Below are 20,085 nucleotides of genomic sequence, written 5' to 3' on the forward strand. Positions count from 1 at the left end.
AAGTCCGGAGACTGAGATGGCCATTGCAAAATGTTGATTTTGTGGTCAATTAACCATTGTTTTGTGGATTTTAATGTGTGCTTGGGGTTATTGTCTTGCTGGAAGGTCTACTTCCCGCCAAGTTCGGGACCCAGAACTCTGCCTCCTGGCAGAGGCGACTACATTTTTGGCTAAAATGACCTGCTACTTGGTAAAGTTCATGATGCCGTTGACCTTAGCAAGGGCCCCAAGAACAGTGGATGCAAAATACTCCCATAATGTAAAAAATCCAATGTAAAAAATCCAACACCACATTTTACAATAGGTATGAGGTACTTTTCTGCATATACAGTTGAAGTCGGAAGTTTACATACACTTAGGTTGGAGTCATTAAAACAAATTTTTCAACCACTCCACAAATGTTTTGTTAACAAACTATAGTTTTGGCAAGTCAGTTAGGACATCTACTTTGTGCATGACACAAGTAATTTTTCCAACAATTGTTTACAGACAGATTTTTTCACTTATAATTCACTGTATCACAATTCCAGTGGGTCAGAAGTTTACATACACTAAGTTGAGTGTGCCTTTAAACAGCTTGGAAAATTCCAGAAACTTATGTCATGGCTTTAACAGCTTCTGATAGGCTAATTGACATCATTTGAGTCAATTGGAGGTGTACCTGTGGATTTATTTCAAGGCCTACCTTCAAACTCCGTGCCTCTTTGCTAGACATCATGGGAAAATCAAAATAAATCAGCCAAGACATCAGAAAAAAAATATGGTTCATCCTTGGGAGAAATTTCCAAACGCCTGAAGGTACCACGTTCATCTATACAAACAATAGTACGCAGGTATAAACACCATGGGACCACGCAGCCGTCATACCACTCAGGAAGGAGACGCATTCTGTCTCCTGGAGATGAACGTACTTTAGTGCAAAAAGTGCAAATCAATCCCAGAAGAACAGCAAAGGACCTTGTGAAGATGCTGGAGGAAACAGGAACAAAAGTTTCTATATCCACAGTAAAACGAGTCCTATATCGACATAACCTGAAAGGCCGCTCAGCAAGGAAGAAGCCACTGCTCCAAAACCGCCGTAAAACCGCCGCAACATCTCAAGACATCAGTCAGGAAGTTAAAGCTTGGTCTCAAATGGGTCTTCCAAATGGACAATGACCCCAAACATACTTCCAAAGTTATGGCAAAATGGCTTAAGGACAACAAAGTCAAGGTATTGGAGTGGCCATCACAAAGCCCTGACCTCAATCCTATAGAAAATTTGTGGGCAGAACTGAAAAAGCGTGTGCGAGCAAGGAGACCTACAAACCTGACTCAGTGACACCAGCTCTGTCAGGAGGAATGGGCCAAAATTCACCCAACTTATTGTGGGAAGCTTGTGGAAGGCTATCCGAAACATTTGACCCAAGTTAAACAATTTAAAGGCAATCCTACCAAATACTAATTGAGTATATGTAAACTTCTGACCCACTGGGAAAGTGATGAAAGAAATAAAAGCTGAAATAAATAATTCTCTCTACTATTATTCTGAAATGTCACATTCTTAAAATAATGTGGTGATCCTAACTGACCTAAAACAGGGAATGTTTACGAGGATTAAATGTCAAGAATTGTGAAAAACTGAGTTTAAATGTATTTGGCTAAGGTGTATGTAAACTTCCGACTTCAACTGTACCTCCATTTCTCGACGCCAAACACACCACTGGTGTGCGTGGCGAAAGAGCTCTATTTTCATGTCATCTGACCATAACACCAGTTCCAATCCAAGTGCCAATACCGTTTAGTAAACTCCAGCCAGTGCTATGGTCTGCCAGGAGGCTGGAACTTGGCTGAAAGTGGATCTTCCAGCAAGACAACCCCCAGCACTCATCCAGTTGTAATTTTTTGGGTCAAAAATCTACCCAAAATACTCTAGTGTCAAAGTGGAAGAAAAATTATATCATTTTATTCACCGCCCTGAGTAAGTACATGTTAAACACCATTGGCAGTGTTTACAGTTGTGAGTGTTTTAGGATAAGTCTGTAAGGGCTTTACACACCTGGGTTGTGCAATATTGGCTCATTCTTTTTTAAATTCTTCAAGCTCTGTCAAGTTGGTTGATCATTGCGAGACAGCCATTTTCAAGCAGATTTAAGTCTAAACTGTAAGTAGGCCATTTAGGAACATTCAATGTCATCTTGGTAATTAACTCCAGTGCAGATTTGGCCATGTGTTTTAGGTTATTGTCCTGCTGAAGGTGAATTTTTCTCCCATTGTCTGTTGGAAAGCAGACTGAACCAGGTTTTCCTTCTAGGATTTTGCCTGTGCTTCGCTCCATTCGGTTTATTTTTATCCTGAAAAACTCCCCAGTCATTGCAGATTACAAGTATACCCATAACATGATGGAGCCACCACCATGCTTGAAAATGTGAAGAGTTGTACTCAGTCATGTGTTGTGTTTACTTTGTATTCCGGAGAAAAACGTAGTTTCTTTGCCAATTTTGTTTTGTAGTATTACTTTAGTGTCTTGTTGCAAACAGGATGCATGTTTTGGAATATTTGTATTTTGTAAAGGCTTCTTTCTTTTCACTCTGTCATTTACGTGACTATTGTGGAGTAATTTCAATGTTGTTGATCCAATGTTGTTTTCTCCTGTCACACCCATTAATCACAATTGGTCTCATGATGAAATTCCTGAGTGGTTCCCTTCCGCTCTGGCAACTGAGTTGTATCTTTGTAGTGACTGGGTGTATTGATACAACATCCAAAGTGTAATTAATAACTTCACCATGCTCAAAAGGAGATTCAATGTTTACTTTAGTTTATTTTTACCCATCTACCAATAGGTGCCCTTCTTTGCAAGGCATTGGAAACCTCACTGGTCTTTTTGGTTGAATCTGTGCTTGAAATTCTCACAACTTCACTGAGGGACCTTATAGATAATTGTATGTGTGGGGTACAGAGATGAGGTAGTCATTCAAAAATCATGTTAAACACTATTATTGCACAAAGGGAGTCCATGCTTCTTATGTGATCTGCCAAGCAAATTTCTACTGCTTAAATTATTTAGGCTTGGCATAACAAAGTGGTTGAATATTTATTGACTCAAGACATTTCAGCTTTTCTTTTATAATTTGTAAAACATTCTTAAAACAAAATTCCACTGACATTATGGGGTATTGTGTGTAGATCAGTGAAACAAAATCTAAATTTTATAACATCTGCTAAACACGTGTATGTGACCAATAAAATATTATTTGATTTGGTGAAGTCTCACAAAAAAGGATGTACAAATGAATAGCTGAGGGAAGCCTTTCTGAAATAAACAGGCCACATTTGATTTACAAAGTAACTCATATTTTATGCAACACTATTACACTAACCTCTATCACAATAACGTGCTGGGTTGAGGTTCCACTCCCCTCATCAACAGTGATTGGTTGGTCATCTCTCCATGTATTGTGTCCCACTGGCTTCACAAAGCTCCTGTGGCCTCCAGTGAGATGTCCTTCACTTGAGAGAGTGATTGGGGTAAAAGAGGTGGTTAGCTACTGTCAATGCTCAACGGTATGTTGTACACTATTGACACTGTCTAGAATTGGCCAGGATGTAAGGTAACACTTCTCATAACTTCTTGATATACTATTTATTGATTGATGTATTATGTTCCATGTATCACATAGTTTTCAATGAGTAAATAATAGGAAATGCAGTAAATCAAGAATCTGGTTAGAATATGATATTGTGTCTTTGCGCAAGATAACGAAGTAATCAGGTGAATTATTGCATACTATCCAAAAACTGTCCAAGACCCATATGTGGTTAACACATCTAAATTAACATGCACAGAGGGGAACGGGGCAAATGCACCTCTTGTCATTCCTCTGTCTTCTGCTAAATGTACCTCTTGCCATTCCTTTGTATCGGTCGAGGATCTTAGAATAAAAAACATGAGTTGGCGCACACCCAGAAAAATTATTTTGTGTGGAAGTGCTAACTAACGGCTAATAAACTATCAAAATAAAGAGAGTCGCACACTCCATATATAAACTCTGGTCATTTATTAGGTAAATCGCCAACGTTTCGGCATCACTGTGCCTTCTTCAGGGTCTGACACTCTTTATTTTGATAGTTTATCGGTCGACGATCTTGACAGTACTGGGACAACTGGCGAGGACACGCTATCATGCCCCCTTCAGTTCCAGTACATGTAGTTTCCGCCGCAATGCCCTGTTTTCACTCTAGCTTTGAGTTACAGTGCCTTCCGAAAGTATTCAGACCCCTTGACTTTTTCAACATTTTGTTACATTACAGCCTTATTCTAAAATTGATTATTTTTTTATTTTTTTAAATCCCTTCATCAATCTACACACAATACCCGATAATAACAAAGCAAAAACAGGTTTTTAGAAATTATTGCTAATTTATTAATAATTATAAAACTGAAATATCACATTTACACAAGTATTCAGACCCTTTACTCAGTACTTTGTTAAAGCACATTTGGCAGCGATTTCAGCCTTGAGTCTTCTTGGGTATAATGCTACAAGCTTGGCACACTTGTATTTGGGGAGTTTCTCCCATTCCTCTCTGCAGATCCTCTCAAGCTCTGTCGGGTTGGATGGGGAGCGTAGCTGCACAGCTATTTTCAGGTCTCTCCAGAAATGGTAGATCGGGTTCAAGTCCGGGCCACTCAAGGACATTCAGAGACTTGTCCTGAAGCCACTCCTGCATTGTCTTGGCTGTGTGCTTAGGGTCATTGTCCTGTTGGAAAGTGAACGTTCACCCCAGTCTGAGGTCCTGAGCGCTCTGGAGCAGGTTTTCATCAAGGATCTCTGTACTTTGCTCCGTTCATCTTTGCCTCGAACCTCACTAGTCTCACAGTCCCTGCCACTGAAAAACATCCCCACAGCATGATGCTGCTACCATCATGCTTCACCGTAGGGATGGTGCAAGGTTTCCTCCAGACGCGCCGCTTGGCACTCAGGCCAAAGAGTTCAATCTTGGTTTCATCAGACCAGAGAATATTGAACTATACTTGTTCTAGCCTAGGTTTACTATCTCTCTAAAAAACAGTTATTAACACAAGCCTGTTAAATAATTCTAAGTTAAAGGGGTTAATAAGGGGTATGTGGTTAATTACCCTCTTATCCCAAGACACTAAACATTATAACTATAATATGTCAGATAAGGAATGATTCCCAGATATCCTCTGCGTACATCTCAAGACACACTGCTACGATTTCTCCCCATTGTGGACACTCCTATGTCTGATAAGGCTACTCAGGAAGGAGAAGCTCTTGTGACATAATTTGCAATTGAAGCTGTCCTTGGTGTGAACAGTCTGGTGCTGCTTCACATACCTTGCCTCAGCAAAGCGCTTCCCACACGTGGGGCAGGCATACGGCTTGTCGGCGTCCGTCCTAATGCTCGGCCTCCCACATTGTGACTCAATGACACCAGAGGAGGTAGAAGCAAGCGTTTTTGAGCTCCCTCCTTGACCTCTAGCCATTGTTTGGGTGTTGTTGGGATTGTGTGCTGTGTTATATGCTAGGTACCTCTTATGGTGAACGCCCATCCTGACCCTGTCTGTATTGGTGGGGTAAACCTGAGGTAAGTGAGGAAGGCTAGACCCAGGCCCAGACCTTCTATTAACCAAGTCACCAGGCATTGGACGAGGCCCTGAAGGAGAAGACAGACTTGCTGATAGACTACCACCAGGGGGGTCTCCCACCACTCTCTCTGAAGGCTGAAGCCCAGGGTGACCTGCTCTGTTCATCATTGATACTGTGGTGTTTGTATCATAGGAACAGGAGGGTCGATCTCTATCAGCCCCAGGACCTGCTCCATCCCTGCACTGAGACTGTGAAGAGAAGGGTCTGGGCTGCATACTGGATCCCTGATTGGAGCCTCTGTCTCTCTGATGACCACCAGGACTGAGGTTGTTCAGTCCACCTGTCCACTGGTTGTGTTCTGTGTAGTGGTTGTGGTGGAGTCTCTTTCCCTCGCGGTTGGGTACTAGTTCCGACTCGGGAAGGAAGAGTGATGGCTCCAGATCCAGGGTTTTGATCTGGGGCCAGGGTTTGTGACCACCCACCTCAGATGTCCAGTCTCTTCCGCCAGCAACACCAGACATCAGCTGGTCCTCATTGACTGCAGACTGTAAACAGAAAAGCATAAAGGTTTATATAAGAAACTCTTTGCTGTACACATAGAAACATGACATGATATTATAAAATGTTAACCACAGTCAAGTACCTAACAATATGGAGCCATTGGAGTTTACTATGAAACATTGTCCATATGTGTTGATTCAAGAATGAAATATGTTTTGGTTCGACTGAGATGAGGGAAACTCAGTCTCTGCAATAATACAAAAATAACCAAGTCAGTCAGCACAGCTATCTGTTCTCTCCCCCCGCATACAGACACATCCCCGTCCCCGCAGACCAAATCTACACCTCACCCTGCTCTCAGCCAGTCTGTTGTCATGGAGACTAAGTTTGGTTGTTGTTTTGTGTTCGACTGTCTTTTCTGGTTAACACTGTTGTTCCCCAGCCCAGAGTTGAGGACGCTGTCCCATCCACTGACCTCCACTATGTCGCCTCTGGTCCTGGCCTGCTCGGTAATGTTGTCCCCTGGGCCCTTGGCTGCACCCGTCTGGGTCTGAAAATCCAAGACGGCCGCCCAGTCTCCTCTGTTAGCCTCCAGCCAACCACCTGCAGGAGGTTAGAAAATAGACTTTACAAAGATGGCAGAGAAAACGCTACATATGGAGTTTTTCTTTATCAATTACCTGGTCAAGTTAATTAGGGATAGGTGTTCCGCTAGCGACCCACCTCGACAACATCAGGTGAAATTGCAGAGCTCCAAATTCAAAATACAGAAATGCTCAAAATTAACATTTATAAAAGATACAAGTGTTATACATCGGCTTAAAGATTAACTTCTTGTTAATCCAGCCGCTGTGTCAGATTTCAAAAAGGCTTTACGACGAAAGCACACCATGCGATTATCTGAGGACAGCGCCCCGCTTACAAAAGCATACAAACATTTTCAAGGCAAGTAGAGGAGTCACGAAAGTCAGAAATTGCGCTAAAATTAATCACTTACCTTTGATCATTTTCATCTGGTTGCAGTCACAAGAGTCCCTGTTACACAACAAATGTTCGTTTTGTTCGATAAAGTCCCTCTTTATATCCCAAAACTCTGTTTTGTTGGCGCGTTTTGTTCAGTAATCCACTGGCTCAAAGGCAGCACAACATGCAGACGAATACATCCTAATAGTACCGGTAAAGTTCGTCGAAACATGTCAAACGTTGTTTAGAATTAATCCCCAGGTTGTCTATTGTCTAAATAATCGATAATATTTCAACCGGACAATAGCGTATTCAATAGAAAGGAAAAACAACAAAGGGCGCGCAATCGGTCACACGTGCAAACCAGCTCTGCTTCATTCTACAGTCCACTTACAAAATGGTCTCATTCTTCTTCATTTTTCAGAATACAAGCCTGAAACAATGTCTAAAGACTGTTGACATCTAGTGGAAGCCATAGGAACTGCAATATGGGTCCTAACCCATTACATACTGTATAGGCATTCAATTGAAAAGTACCCACATCAAAAAAATCCCACATCCTGGATGGATTTTCCTCAGGTTTTTGCCTGCCATATCAGTTCTGTTATACTCACAGACATTTTCTTAACAGTTTTGGAAACTGTAGAGTGTTTTCTATCCAATACTACCAATTATATGCATATCCTAGCTTCTGGGCCTGAGTAACAGGCAGTTTACTTTGGGCACCTCATTCATCCAAACTTCCGAATACTGCCCCCTATCCCAAAAAAGTTTTAAGATGTGTGTTTTTGTATGCAAACACAAGTTGCTCTATGCTATAATTATTTCTCCCTTACCTTGCTCCCCCATCTTTAGTCCACTCAGCAGGTCAATGCTTTCTGGTTCGTCTTCGATTGTCTCCTCTTTGACCAGCAGCAGATCAAGCTTCCCATCCTCCATGTCTACTGACTGTAAGAGGTACAGAGTGAGAGGATGTGGGATCAAGAAATGATATGAGCACCCTGCTATGGAGCACCTTCTGATTGGGCAATGAGGGATGGCTATGAGTACTATGGAAACTTGTTAGTTGATTTGATACAATGCAAACATGTTAGTTGATTTGATTACTTGACACTTTTTCATGGTTTGATCATTCAAACTCACACTTAAGACAACATTCATCTAGACCTGGGCCCGTACCTAGAAAGAGTCTCAAAGTAGAAGTGCTGACCGAGGATCAGGTCCTTATCTGTCTACATAGTCTAATTCATTAGGATCTAAAAGGCAAAACCATTCAGACAGTAGTTCACAGTGGGCTCACCTCAGTGAGACTGTGTGTGGTCCTGTGCTGCTCAGCTGGTTCCTCTGTGGGTTCAGGAGGAGGTGTAGTCTGGTTGTCCTCCATGACCATGGTCTCCTCAGTGTTACCCAGACCCTCCTCACAACCATCCTCCTTCACCAGCAGCACCTCTGGACCCTCCTCCTCCTGGAAGAGACAGGTGATACAGATTACACAGACATACTCTCCCTCAGGTACGTACACACAGAAAATAAACACACTTTCAACATGAAGTGTTTACCCATCCTCACGACGTTTGAGTCCTATACTGTAGTTACAGAATGACTTCATTGTTGTTAAACCCATCATGGAGGACATAAATATGATGATGTGGGTAAATATGAGTCAGCTATGATAAGTCAAAAGTAATCATATCACAAACTTGACTAAACTATATGGAATTGTACAGTAAGTGTTAGTGTGTAAGTATATTTAAGTGTATATTGGTTATAAAGTGCTGTTGGATTTATGCAGAATAGGGTGAGATCAGATGTGATGTATACTAAAGAGAGTCTCAATGAAAGTCTTAGAATGAAAAGTCCCATTTTGTGTTTATTAAACATAAACAAGTTTTAAATACACTATTTATGAAAACCACATATATACATCTCAACAAAAAATGTATCACTTGCATACATTTTCTCATTAAAAATGTATTGGAAAAACATGTAGTTTAATAGAAGTAATGAAATAGACATTTGTGAACATCATATAGCCTACACAGTACAAACACAATATGTATCAGACTTTAGACTTATATACACTGCTCAAAAAAATAAAGGGAACACTTAAACAACACAATGTAACGCCAAGTCAATCACACTTCTGTGAAATCAAACTGTCCACTTAGGAAGCAACACTGATTGACAATAAATTTCACATGCTGTTGTGCAAATGGAATAGACAACAGGTGAAAATTATAGGTAATTAGCAAGACACCCCCAATAAAGGAGTGGTTCTGCAGGTGGTGACCACAGAACACTTCTCAGTTCCTATGCTTCCTGGCTGATGTTTTGGTCACTTTTGAATGCTGGCGGTGCTTTCACTCTAGTGGTAGCATGAAACGGAGTCTACAACCCACAAAAGTGGCTCAGGTAGTGCAGCTCATCCAGGATGGCACATCAATGCGAGCTGTGGCAAGACAGTTTGCTGTGTCTGTCAGCGTAGTGTCCAGAGCATGGAGGCGCTACCAGGAGACAGGCCAGTACATCAGGAGACGTGGAGGAGGCCGTAGGAGGGCAACAACCCAGCAGCAGGACCGCTACCTCCGCCTTTGTGCAAGGAGGAACACTGCCAGAGCCCTGCAAAATGACCTCCAGCAGGCCACAAATGTGCATGTGTCAGCATATGGTCTCACAAGGGGTCTGAGGATCTCATCTCGGTACCTAATGGCAGTCAGGCTACCTCTGGCGAGCACATGGAGGGCTGTGCGGCCCCACAAAGAAATGCCACCCCACACCATGACTGACCCACCGCCAAACCGATCATGCTGGAGGATGTTGCAGGCAGCAGAACGTTCTCCACGGCGTCTCCAGACTCTGTCACGTCTGTCACATGTGCTCAGTGTGAACCTGCTTTCATCTGTGAAGAGCACAGGGCGCCAGTGGCGAATTTGCCAATCTTGGTGTTCTCTGGCAAATGCCAAACGTCCTGCACGGTGTTGGGCTGTAAGCACAACCCCCACCTGTGGACGTCGGGCCCTCATACCAACCTCATGGAGTCTGTTTCTGACCGTTTGAGCAGACACATGCACATTTGTGGCCTGCTGGAGGTCATTTTGCAGGGCTCTGGCAGTGCTCCTCCTTGCACAAAGGCGGAGGTAGCGGTCCTGCTGCTGGGTTGTTGCCCTCCTACGGCCTCCTCCACGTCTCCTGATGTACTGGCCTGTCTCCTGGTAGCGCCTCCATGCTCTGGACACTACGCTGACAGACACAGCAAACCTTCTTGCCACAGCTCGCATTGATGTGCCATCCTGGATGAGCTGCACTACCTGAGCCACTTGTGTGGGTTGTAGACTCCGTCTCATGCTACCACTAGAGTGAAAGCACCGCCAGCATTCAAAAGTGACCAAAACATCAGCCAGGAAGCATAGGAACTGAGAAGTGGTCTGTGGTCACCACCTGCAGAACCACTCCTTTATTGGGGGTGTCTTGCTAATTGCCTATAATTTCCACCTTTTGTCTATTCCATTTGCACAACAGCATGTGAAATGTATTGTCAATCAGTGTTGCTTCCTAAGTGGACAGTTTGATTTCACAGAAGTGTGATTGACTTGGAGTTACATTGTGTTGTTTAAGTGTTCCCTTTATTTTTTTGAGCAGTGTATATATCACACAATGTCTGGATGCAATATTCTACCCAGGAATATTCAACACTGAAATCTGTTATTCCAAATATATCTGTGGATCTTTTCTGCTGACAACCGTGAAAATGTACATTTGTCTTTAATGCAGTGTTTGATGTAAATGTCAGAAGCTATTGAGTGGAATGGTTTTTCTGCTGGTGTATCCTGAGGTAGCTCCTCTCTGAGAACCTCTTCCCGCAGTGCGTACAGGCAAACGGCCTCTCTCGCGTGTGGACCATATGGTGCCTCTTCAGCTGGTCCTGACGGGAGAACCGCTTCTCACACTGGGGGCAGCTGTAGGGTTTCTCCCCTGAGTGGACCCTCTGGTGCCTCTTCAGGTCACCAGCCTGTGCGAAGCGCATGTGACACTGGGTACAGCTGAAGGGTTTCTCCCCAGTGTGGACCCTCTTGTGGATCTCCACCTTCTGGGGGCAGCTGAAGCCTTTGTTACAGAACATGCAGAGGAACCGTTTCTCTGTACTATTGTCTGATGTGGCACCCCCTCCCTGAGCCTGGGCTGTGGCCCTGTCGTTTGAGTTCAATACCTGATCGAAAAGGATGTGGCTGTGTGAATCGGAAGGTGCCATCGACGTGGACACTGGGTCGCGATCCCTGAACGCGTGTAAAAGGGAGTGGGTGGCGACATTTTGATTTGTCTCTAAGCTTTCCCTGTAGTCTAAGAAATCTCTGCCCTGCGAGTGTCCGTCTACTAGGTGACCATTCCATGTGGGAGGTACGTTGCCCTCCAATTTTACAGTCACTTCATCTACGACTAAACCCTCACCTTTCTTATCTAGACACCCTTCAGAGTATTCACTACTACTGTACCGGTTCCATTCCCCTCTAGACAGATCAGTCTGTGCTTCTAAACCCAAGGGCATGTTGCCAGGGTCCATCTCTGTAGTGTAAGAACAAGACAGATCATCAACGCCAGTGTCTAACGCGTCGCCATCTCCATCTCCATGGGAATGACCCATCCTCTGGCTCTGGTGAAATACCGGTAGGTACTCTGAGCCGGAAGCAGGAGGACAGCCCAGTCTCTCTGGTTCTGATCTGTGGTCAGATCCTGTGTGTAAGAGCCTGTGTGTTACAGTTAAAGTCTCGGTATCTGTCTCTGACTTGAGGACGGCGTTCGGCGTTCCACTGACCTCCAAGATGCTGTGTCTGGTCCTGGCCTGGGGCATGGCGGCGGTGGCGAGGTCCTCCGTGGCTACAGCCGCTGTTTCAGTCTGGATGTTTCTGCTGTGCCGTGGGTCCTTCTCTCCTTCAGTCCTCTCCTGCTTGACCCCAGGACCTGCAGCCTCTGCAGACTGACAAGAAGAGAGGAGGTTATTATCGATACATGAGTTGAATTGGATAACAATATGGTAGTGAAGTCTCAAAGTCCCCTATGGCAAATAGATGAATAGCTGATGGGAGTCTTTCTGAAATAAACTGATCACATTTGATCTACTGTAATTTTAATGTAACACTATTACACTAACCTCTATCACGATAACGTGCTGGGTTGAGGTTCCACTCCCCTCATCAACAGTGATTGGTTGGTCATCTCTCCATGTGTTGTGTCCCGCTGGCTTCACAAAGCTCCTGTGGCCTCCAGTGAGATGTCCTTCACCTGAGAGAGTGATTGGGGGAAACGGGTGGTTAAGTTAGGTACTCTCAATGCTCAATTGTGCACTTGACACTGTCTACAAGTGGCAAGGATGTCCCTTCTCATAAATTTTTGACATACTATTTATTGATTGATTGATTATGTTCCATGCATTACATTATTTTGAGTATGACAATAGGGAATTCAGTAAATCAAGAATCTGGTTAGAATATGATAATATGAATTGGGTTAGAATATAATATTGTGTCTCTGTGTTAGAATAATTAATTCTTAATTGACCTGCCTGGTAAATACATTTTTTTGCAAGATAGCTAAGTAATCAGGGGAAGTACTACATCAGGCCCGGCCCCAGGCATAAGTGACATAAGCGGTCACTTAGGGACCCCATCCACTAGTGCCCCCCCCCCAAGAAAAGTATGTATAGATTGCCTTGAGAAAGTATTGACACCCCTTGACTTTTTCCACATTTTGTTGTGTTACAGCCTGAATTTAAAATGGACTAAATATGGATTTTGGGGGGGTCACTGGCCTACAAACAATACCCCATAATGTCAAAGTGGAATTATGTTTTGGGGATTTAAAAAAAAACAAATTAAATTAAAAAGTAAAGTAATAAGTATTCAAGCATAAATAAGTTCAGGATAAACATTTTCTTAACAAGTCACATAATAAGTTGCATGGACTCACTTTGTGTGCAATAATAGTGTTTACATTTAGTTTTTTATGAATAACTCATCTCTGTACCCAACATATAGAATTATCTGTAAGGTCTCAGTCGAAGCAGTGAATTTAAAACACAGATTCAACCACAAAGACCAGGGAGGTTTTCGAATACCTCGCAAAGAAGGGCACTTATTGGGAGATGGGTAAAAAAACTAAACAGGCATTGAATATCCCTTTGAACATGGTGAAGTTATTAATTACACTTTGAATGGTGTATCAATACACCCAGTCACTACAAAGATACAGGTGTCCTTACTAACTCAGTTGCCAGAGAGGAAGGAAACCGCTTATGGTTTAATGGCTGTGATAGGAAAAACTGAGGATGGATCAACAACATTGTAGTTACTCCACAATACTAACATAAATGACAAGAGTGAAAAGAAGGAAGGTTGTACAGAATCAAAAATATTCCAAAATATGCATAATGTTTGCAACAAGGCACCAAAGTAATACTGCAAAAAAATGTGGCAAAGCAATTAACTTTTTGTACCACTCCATATTTTCAAGCATAGTGGTGTCTGAATCATGTTATGGGAATTATTGTAATCGTTAAGGACAGGGGATTGTTTTTATTTTTATAAACTTAATGGACCTAAGCAAAGGCAAAATCCTACAGGAAAATCTGGTTCAGTCTGCTTTCCAACAGACACAGGGAGATTAATTCACCTTTCAGCAGGACAATAACCTTAAACAGAAGGACAAATCTGCACTGGAGTTGCTTACCAAGAAGACAGTGAATGTTCCTGAGTGGCTGTGTTTAATTTTCTTAAATCTATTGCAAGAACTGAAAATGGTTGTCTAGCAACAACAACCTATTTGACAGAGCTTAAACAATTTTTAATAATTAGCAAATGTTGCACAATCCAGGTGTGGAATGCTTTTAGAGACTTACCCAGAAAGACTCACAGTGGTCATCGCTGCCAAAGGTAAGTCTACAAAGTATTGACTCAGGGGTGTGAATACTTATGTAAATTAGATCTTTTTGTATTTAATTTTCAATAAATTTGCTACAACATCCAAAAACATGTTTTCACTTTGTCATTATGGGGTAGTGTGTAGATTGGTAAGAAACAATTGTAATTAAATCCATTTTCAATTCATGCTGTAACACAACAAATGTGGAATAAGCAAAGTGGTATCAATACTTGAAAGCACTCACCGGCCAGTTTATTAGGTATACCACCTCATTCCCGAAAATGTGACAACGGAAGGCAGGCTTCATCAGCGCCTCACGCACCACTTGGAGGCAATATGCATTTTGAAAAAAAAATCTGGATCCCATGGCAACATGTGTAAAATTTCAGGAAATTAACTCTAAAACATTCTCTGCCTTCAAACTTTTGCGTAGGGCCCCCAAAAGGTTAGGGCCAGCCCCAGCGCCGCCGGAAAACGTGTGGCGAGACAGTATTTGCCCCAGTACTTTTCAATCTCAAAGCAGCAGCAGCAACAAATGCGTTTACCAGACATATTCATTAGTTAATGTCCTAGAAAAATGTTTTGCAACGGAAAGGAAAGCAGCCGTTTCTTATTGGACAAGTTTACATAGTACCTCCCCCAATTTCAGCCTGTTTTCCTCCGTTTTGTCTAGTGACGCGGTAGCCCCATGCTTGCTGTGACAGGTGGATTCACTTGTCAGTCACAGGGGTCTCCTAGCTACAGCCTCCAAAGCCTCATCAACCACTCCTCTCAACAACTAGTTTGGTTGCACCAGCACCTCGTCAGAGACGGTACAGTATGAAGATAGGCAGAAACTGCTTCTCCAAAAGAAATCCCTGATCACGCATGGAGGCGACGTCATTGCCGCGTTGGCTAGCTTTACTCATGCGCAGAAACATGTCATCGGGTCTAACGGTCGTCTCGTGCCGAACTGCACATGTGCAGGCCGTCAGATCAAAGACACTACTTCGATCTAAAGTTGTTTTTGTTCTCTCATCGACTTCTCAAACCCCGGCCTGGTCTGTTTGGTCTGCTTCGCAACGGTTCCTGGAAGTCTCGCAATGTTGCGTCTCGGTTTAGAAACTCTGTGACCTCGTTGTTTGGCTGTCCTTGCTATCAGGGATCCTTGGGACATCCCTACCCCATTGAAGTTGAAAGTTAAAATGGTTAGGGCTTTAGGGTAGGGATGTCCCAAGGATTTCGAATAGCACTAACCATTGTTTGACTCGCACTTTGCCTCTTTCTGCGCTCACGTTCTGTGGGATCTGAATTTGTGTTTGTGTTATCTAGTGTAAGTCTTCTCCTGCTTGCCTCATGAGAAAGCGAACACACATTTTCATGGAAAACAGAGTATGTGTTAATAAAAGCAGTTAAAGCAGTTTAGTCGTCGTCTAAAACTAGGTAGAAAGATCCAATCTATAGCTAGCTAAAAAAACTACTAACGCTAGTGTAGACTAGCTAGATGGGTAGGTAGAAACACATCCGCCACGCTGATCCTCAACACTGGAGCCCCCCAGGGGTGCGTGCTCAGTCCCCTCCTGTACTCCCTGTTCACCCACGACTGCATGGCCAGGCACGACTCCAACACCATCATTAAGTTTGCAGACGACACAATAGTGGTAGGCCTGATCACCGACAATGACGAGGCAGCCTACAGGGAGGATGTCAGAGACCTGGCCGGGTGGTGCCAGAATAACAACCTATCCCTCAACGTAACCAAGACTAAGGAGATGATTGTGAACAGGACTACAGGAACAGGAGGACTGAGCACGCCCCCATTCTCATCGACAAGGCTATAGTGGAGCAGGTTGAGAGCTTCAAGTTCCTTGGTGTCCACATCACAAACAAACTAGAATGGTCCAAACACACCAAGACAGTCGTGAAGAGGGCACAATAAAGCCTATTCCCCCTTAGAAAAAGAAAAAGATTTGGCATGGGTCCTCAGATCCTCAAAAGGTTCTACAGCTGCAACATCGAGAGCATCCTGACTGGTTGCATCACTGCCTGGTACGGCAATTGCTCAGCCTTTGACCGCAAGGCACTACAAAGGGTAGTGCGTACGGCCCAGTACATCACTGGGGCTAAGCTGCCTGCCATCCAGGACCTTTACACAAGGCGGTGTCAGAGGAAGGCCCAAAAAATTGTCAAAGACCCCAGCCACAGGCTGTTCTCTCTACTACCGCATGGCAAGCGGTACCGGAGTGCCAAGTCTAGGACAAAAAGGCTTCTCAACAGTTTTTACCCCCAAGCCATAAGATTCCTGAACAGCTAATCAAATGGCTACCCAGACAATTTGCATTGTCCCCACCCCTTCCCTGTTATGCTGCTGCTACTCTGTTTGTTATCTATGCATAGTCACTTTAACTCTACCCACATGTACATATTACCTCGACTAACCTGTGCCCCCGCACATATACTCTGTACCGGTACCCCCTGTATATAGCCTTGCTATTTTTTTTACTTAACACTTATTTTTCTTAACTGCATTGTTGGTTAAGGGCTTGTAAGTAAGCATTTCACTGTAACGTTGTATTCGGCGCATGTGAATAAAAAAAAAAAAAAAAGTAGTTGATTTAATGATTGAATATATGGATTTTACAGGCAATCAGTTCCTACAGTGAGCACCAGGAAACCAACCTCTGGTGGGACAGATGGAGCCCAGGACAACAACACAAAGTTAGTGGTTTTATGACTTACACATAAAAAACTGTTACAAAGTCTACTGTGTATAGTGTTAAATGTAACCCTGCCTTACATAAAGATTACAGAATTAATAATTGCATTAGAGCACTGCAATTAGATTAACAAATAGGTTTTATGACATTAAATTAAGACTTTCAAACCTGTTTGCTTAACATTGTGTATAGAGTGAAATTAATATTTAAAGACATTGTAACCATTCTTTGCATAACGCTCAGCCCTGCTATAGTAGTTCACTAAACTACAGAGCATGGTGTCCATTAAAGTTGTCTTCTCTGGCTGTTTTGATATCTGATTTAGAATGAATAATAACAAGGTTTGTGGTAGTTTGAAAGGGTTTGATCCACCTTAGGCCAGGAGTGTTTCCAATTCACATGACCAAAAAAAATCCAAGCCCTATAGTCATAACACAGATGAAAAGGGAAGCTATCTATAACAATATTTTGTCATAGCCTAGGAATAGGACCCAGAGTTTTACCTGACCAGGAAAAACTCTAAACAATCAACCCGTTTATTGCATACTATCCAAAAACTGACCAAGTCACAATTCTGGGTAACATCTGAACACATGCGCAGAGGGGAACTGGATAATTTATGCAAAATGTACCTCTTGCCAATCCTCTGTATCGGTCGAGGATCTTGACACTACTGGGACGACTGTCAAGGACGCGCTCTCGTGCCACCTTCAGTTCCAATATCTGTAGTTTCCTCCGCAATCCCCTGTTTTCTTTCTGGCTTTGAGACATTTCCAAACGGAACACTGCATAGTCGTCGTCTACGAGTTTACAGATCTCTGCCACGGCTGCATTCGCTAGCACCTCTATGATGGAGGCTATTTGAGTGTGAAAACCCATACAATTAGCCATTGTTGTTAGCGGCTACCTAGCTAGCGTTACCTAGCTAAATAACATCTATCAACCAAGTCCTGTCTCCAACGCGAATTAAAAACTACCTGAGGTAAGTATGTAATGCTTTGCAGTTAAATCAGTCATATTTTGAGTTCCATGGTGTTAATAAACTTCTAAATAACAATAAAACCGCTAACGTGGAAATGGTTATTGGTCACTGTTTACTTTTGTTTACTACTTCTTCGATGAAGTTTAACTGCGGTTGGCATCCAATAAATGTTGCGTTACCGCCACCTATTAGACTGGAGTATAACTCCCTTATTCTTTGCTTTAAACAATTGTTTAATAAGAATAATACAACAAATACCCTACCATCTAACACTACACTCACACAAAAATGTAATAATAATTTTAAAAAACATACTCCACTATTTTAAATCTATTTAGTCCTACTCCAGCCCAACAGCCTGAAAGGATGGGACACCACCACTTAACACACCCAAATACCTCTCTGCAGCTGCCACCACAAAAATCCAATATTACTGAAACATATCACTTGTTGGTTTATCTCTCTGTACTGGTACAGATCTACAACTCACACCACTCCTCTCAGGATCCCTCCCCCTTGACTCATCTTCCTCTACTTTCTTCACTGCCTCAGCATAAGACAACTTCTGCACTACTCTGACCCTGGAAACCTCAACCTGGCTCTCTCACACTGGACATTTCTGATCCCCAGCCCCATGGGCACCCCTACAATTAACACATACCACTACTTTCCCCAATGCTACACATTCCTTTGTCTCATGCCCTTCCGCATGCACACTTCTCACACCTAGAACCTCCCTACACACTGCTGCCAAATGCCCATAAGCTTGACACCTGTAATAACGTAATGTATTCGGCACAAAAGCTCATACAGGATAACTTATATCCTAACATCACTTTGTTGGGCAAAGACTCAACATCAAAACTCAAAAGAACAGAAAATGACTTCTGTTTCTCCACTCATGCCACCCTGTCTGCGTCGCAACGAGCAACAGAATTTTTTTATTTTTATTTTACCTTTATTTAACCAGGTAGGCCAGTTGAGAACAAGTTCTCATTTACAACTGCGACCTGGCCAAGATAACGCAAAGCAGTGCGACAAAAACAACAGTTATACATGGGATAAACAAATGTACAGTCAATAACACAATAGAAGAAAAAAAAAATTATAATCTATGTACAACGTGTGCAAATATAGAAGAGTAGAGAGGTAGGCAATAAAAGGCAATAAATACGCCATAGAGGCAAAATAATTACAATTTAGCATTAACACTGGAGTGATTGATGTGCATAAGATGATGTGCAAGTAGAGATACTGGGGTGCAAGAGGGTAAGTAATAATATGGGGATGATGTAGTTTGGTGTGCTATTTACAGGTTGGCTGTGTACAGGTACAGTGATCGGTAAGCTGCTCTGACAGCTGATGCTTAAAGTTAGAGAGGGAGATATAAGACTCCAGCTTCAGTGATTTTTGCAATTCGTTCCAGTCATTGGCAGCAGAGAACTGGAAGGAAAGGCAGCCAAAGGAAGTGTTGGCTTTGGGGATGAAATATACCTGTGAAATATACCTGCTGGAGCGCGTGCTACGGGTGGGTGTTTCTATGGTGACCAGTGAGCTGAGATAAGGCGGGGCTTTACCTAGCAAAGACTTATAGATGACCTGGAGAAAGTGGGTTTGGTGACAAATATGTAGTAAATCTTCTCCGTCAGCTTTCACATTTACCGCTACCCCAGTAATCACTCCTTTCAATGGCACCCTTTTCTTGGGAGTAAAACCATTCACATCTCTTGCCCCCATTCGTTTAACATGAAGTGCCTGATCCCTCTGACCAGCAGAAACACCAGCAGAAACACAAACCACTTCTGGTTATTTTATGAAAGTTGAATATTGATATTTCTGTAGTTTGAATTTCGCGCTCTGGAATTTCACCGGATGTTCTTTGAAACGCGGTACTGCTTATTACATTACACATCAAATCTCCTATGATCAGTATCTTTCGAGCTGAGAGCAGACTTGTGAATTAATCAGACTGCAATACATCTAATTTGTATATACAGCATGAAACTAATGTAACATTGTGCAAATGTTCCTTACAAGCAAGAATATTGAATCAAATTACATGTGAACTTACTCTACGCTGGTGATCTGTGCGGTTTGTCCTTCAGTTGCTCGATATTCGAGAAATTATCGACAGGAAAGTATTGTTTAACCGGCTTTTTAGAGCACTATTACTGCCGTTATAAATTATCACCTGGCACGTATACAAAAACATTTAAACACCTGCAGACTTCAGATTCATGAATACTTTGCTTTTCCATGTACTTCCGTCTTGTGCACGGGCAAAAAAATCTGGATTGCCACACACAGAGATCTGCGTTTTGAAGTCTGGTTAATAACACTGTCCTGTTGATATTTTGTCTAACATGTCTACCAAGAGAAGGACGAACACCACGGACAATCAGCAGAGTAAGTTCAAATTAAGTTTATTAAACATTCT

General features: G+C 42.7%; 1 protein-coding gene across 1 annotated transcript; it reads right to left on the reverse strand.

Annotated features, from left to right (window-relative positions):
• Positions 1-4,919: 4,919 nt before the first annotated feature.
• Positions 4,920-12,250, reverse strand: LOC120034858 (zinc finger and SCAN domain-containing protein 32-like). The gene is made up of 6 exons (XM_038981508.1): positions 12,205-12,250; positions 11,869-12,030; positions 8,359-8,523; positions 7,895-8,006; positions 6,571-6,698; positions 4,920-6,139 (listed from the first exon to the last, which is right to left on the reverse strand). Exons 2-6 carry the CDS (start codon positions 11,902-11,904, stop codon positions 5,216-5,218), a joined length of 1,365 nt encoding a protein of 454 aa, XP_038837436.1. The 5' UTR covers positions 11,905-12,030; positions 12,205-12,250; the 3' UTR covers positions 4,920-5,215.
• Positions 12,251-20,085: the final 7,835 nt, after the last annotated feature.

The sequence above is a fragment of the Salvelinus namaycush genome, chromosome 42, assembly GCF_016432855.1.
Source record: "Salvelinus namaycush isolate Seneca chromosome 42, SaNama_1.0, whole genome shotgun sequence".
Classification (NCBI taxonomy): domain Eukaryota; kingdom Metazoa; phylum Chordata; class Actinopteri; order Salmoniformes; family Salmonidae; genus Salvelinus; species Salvelinus namaycush.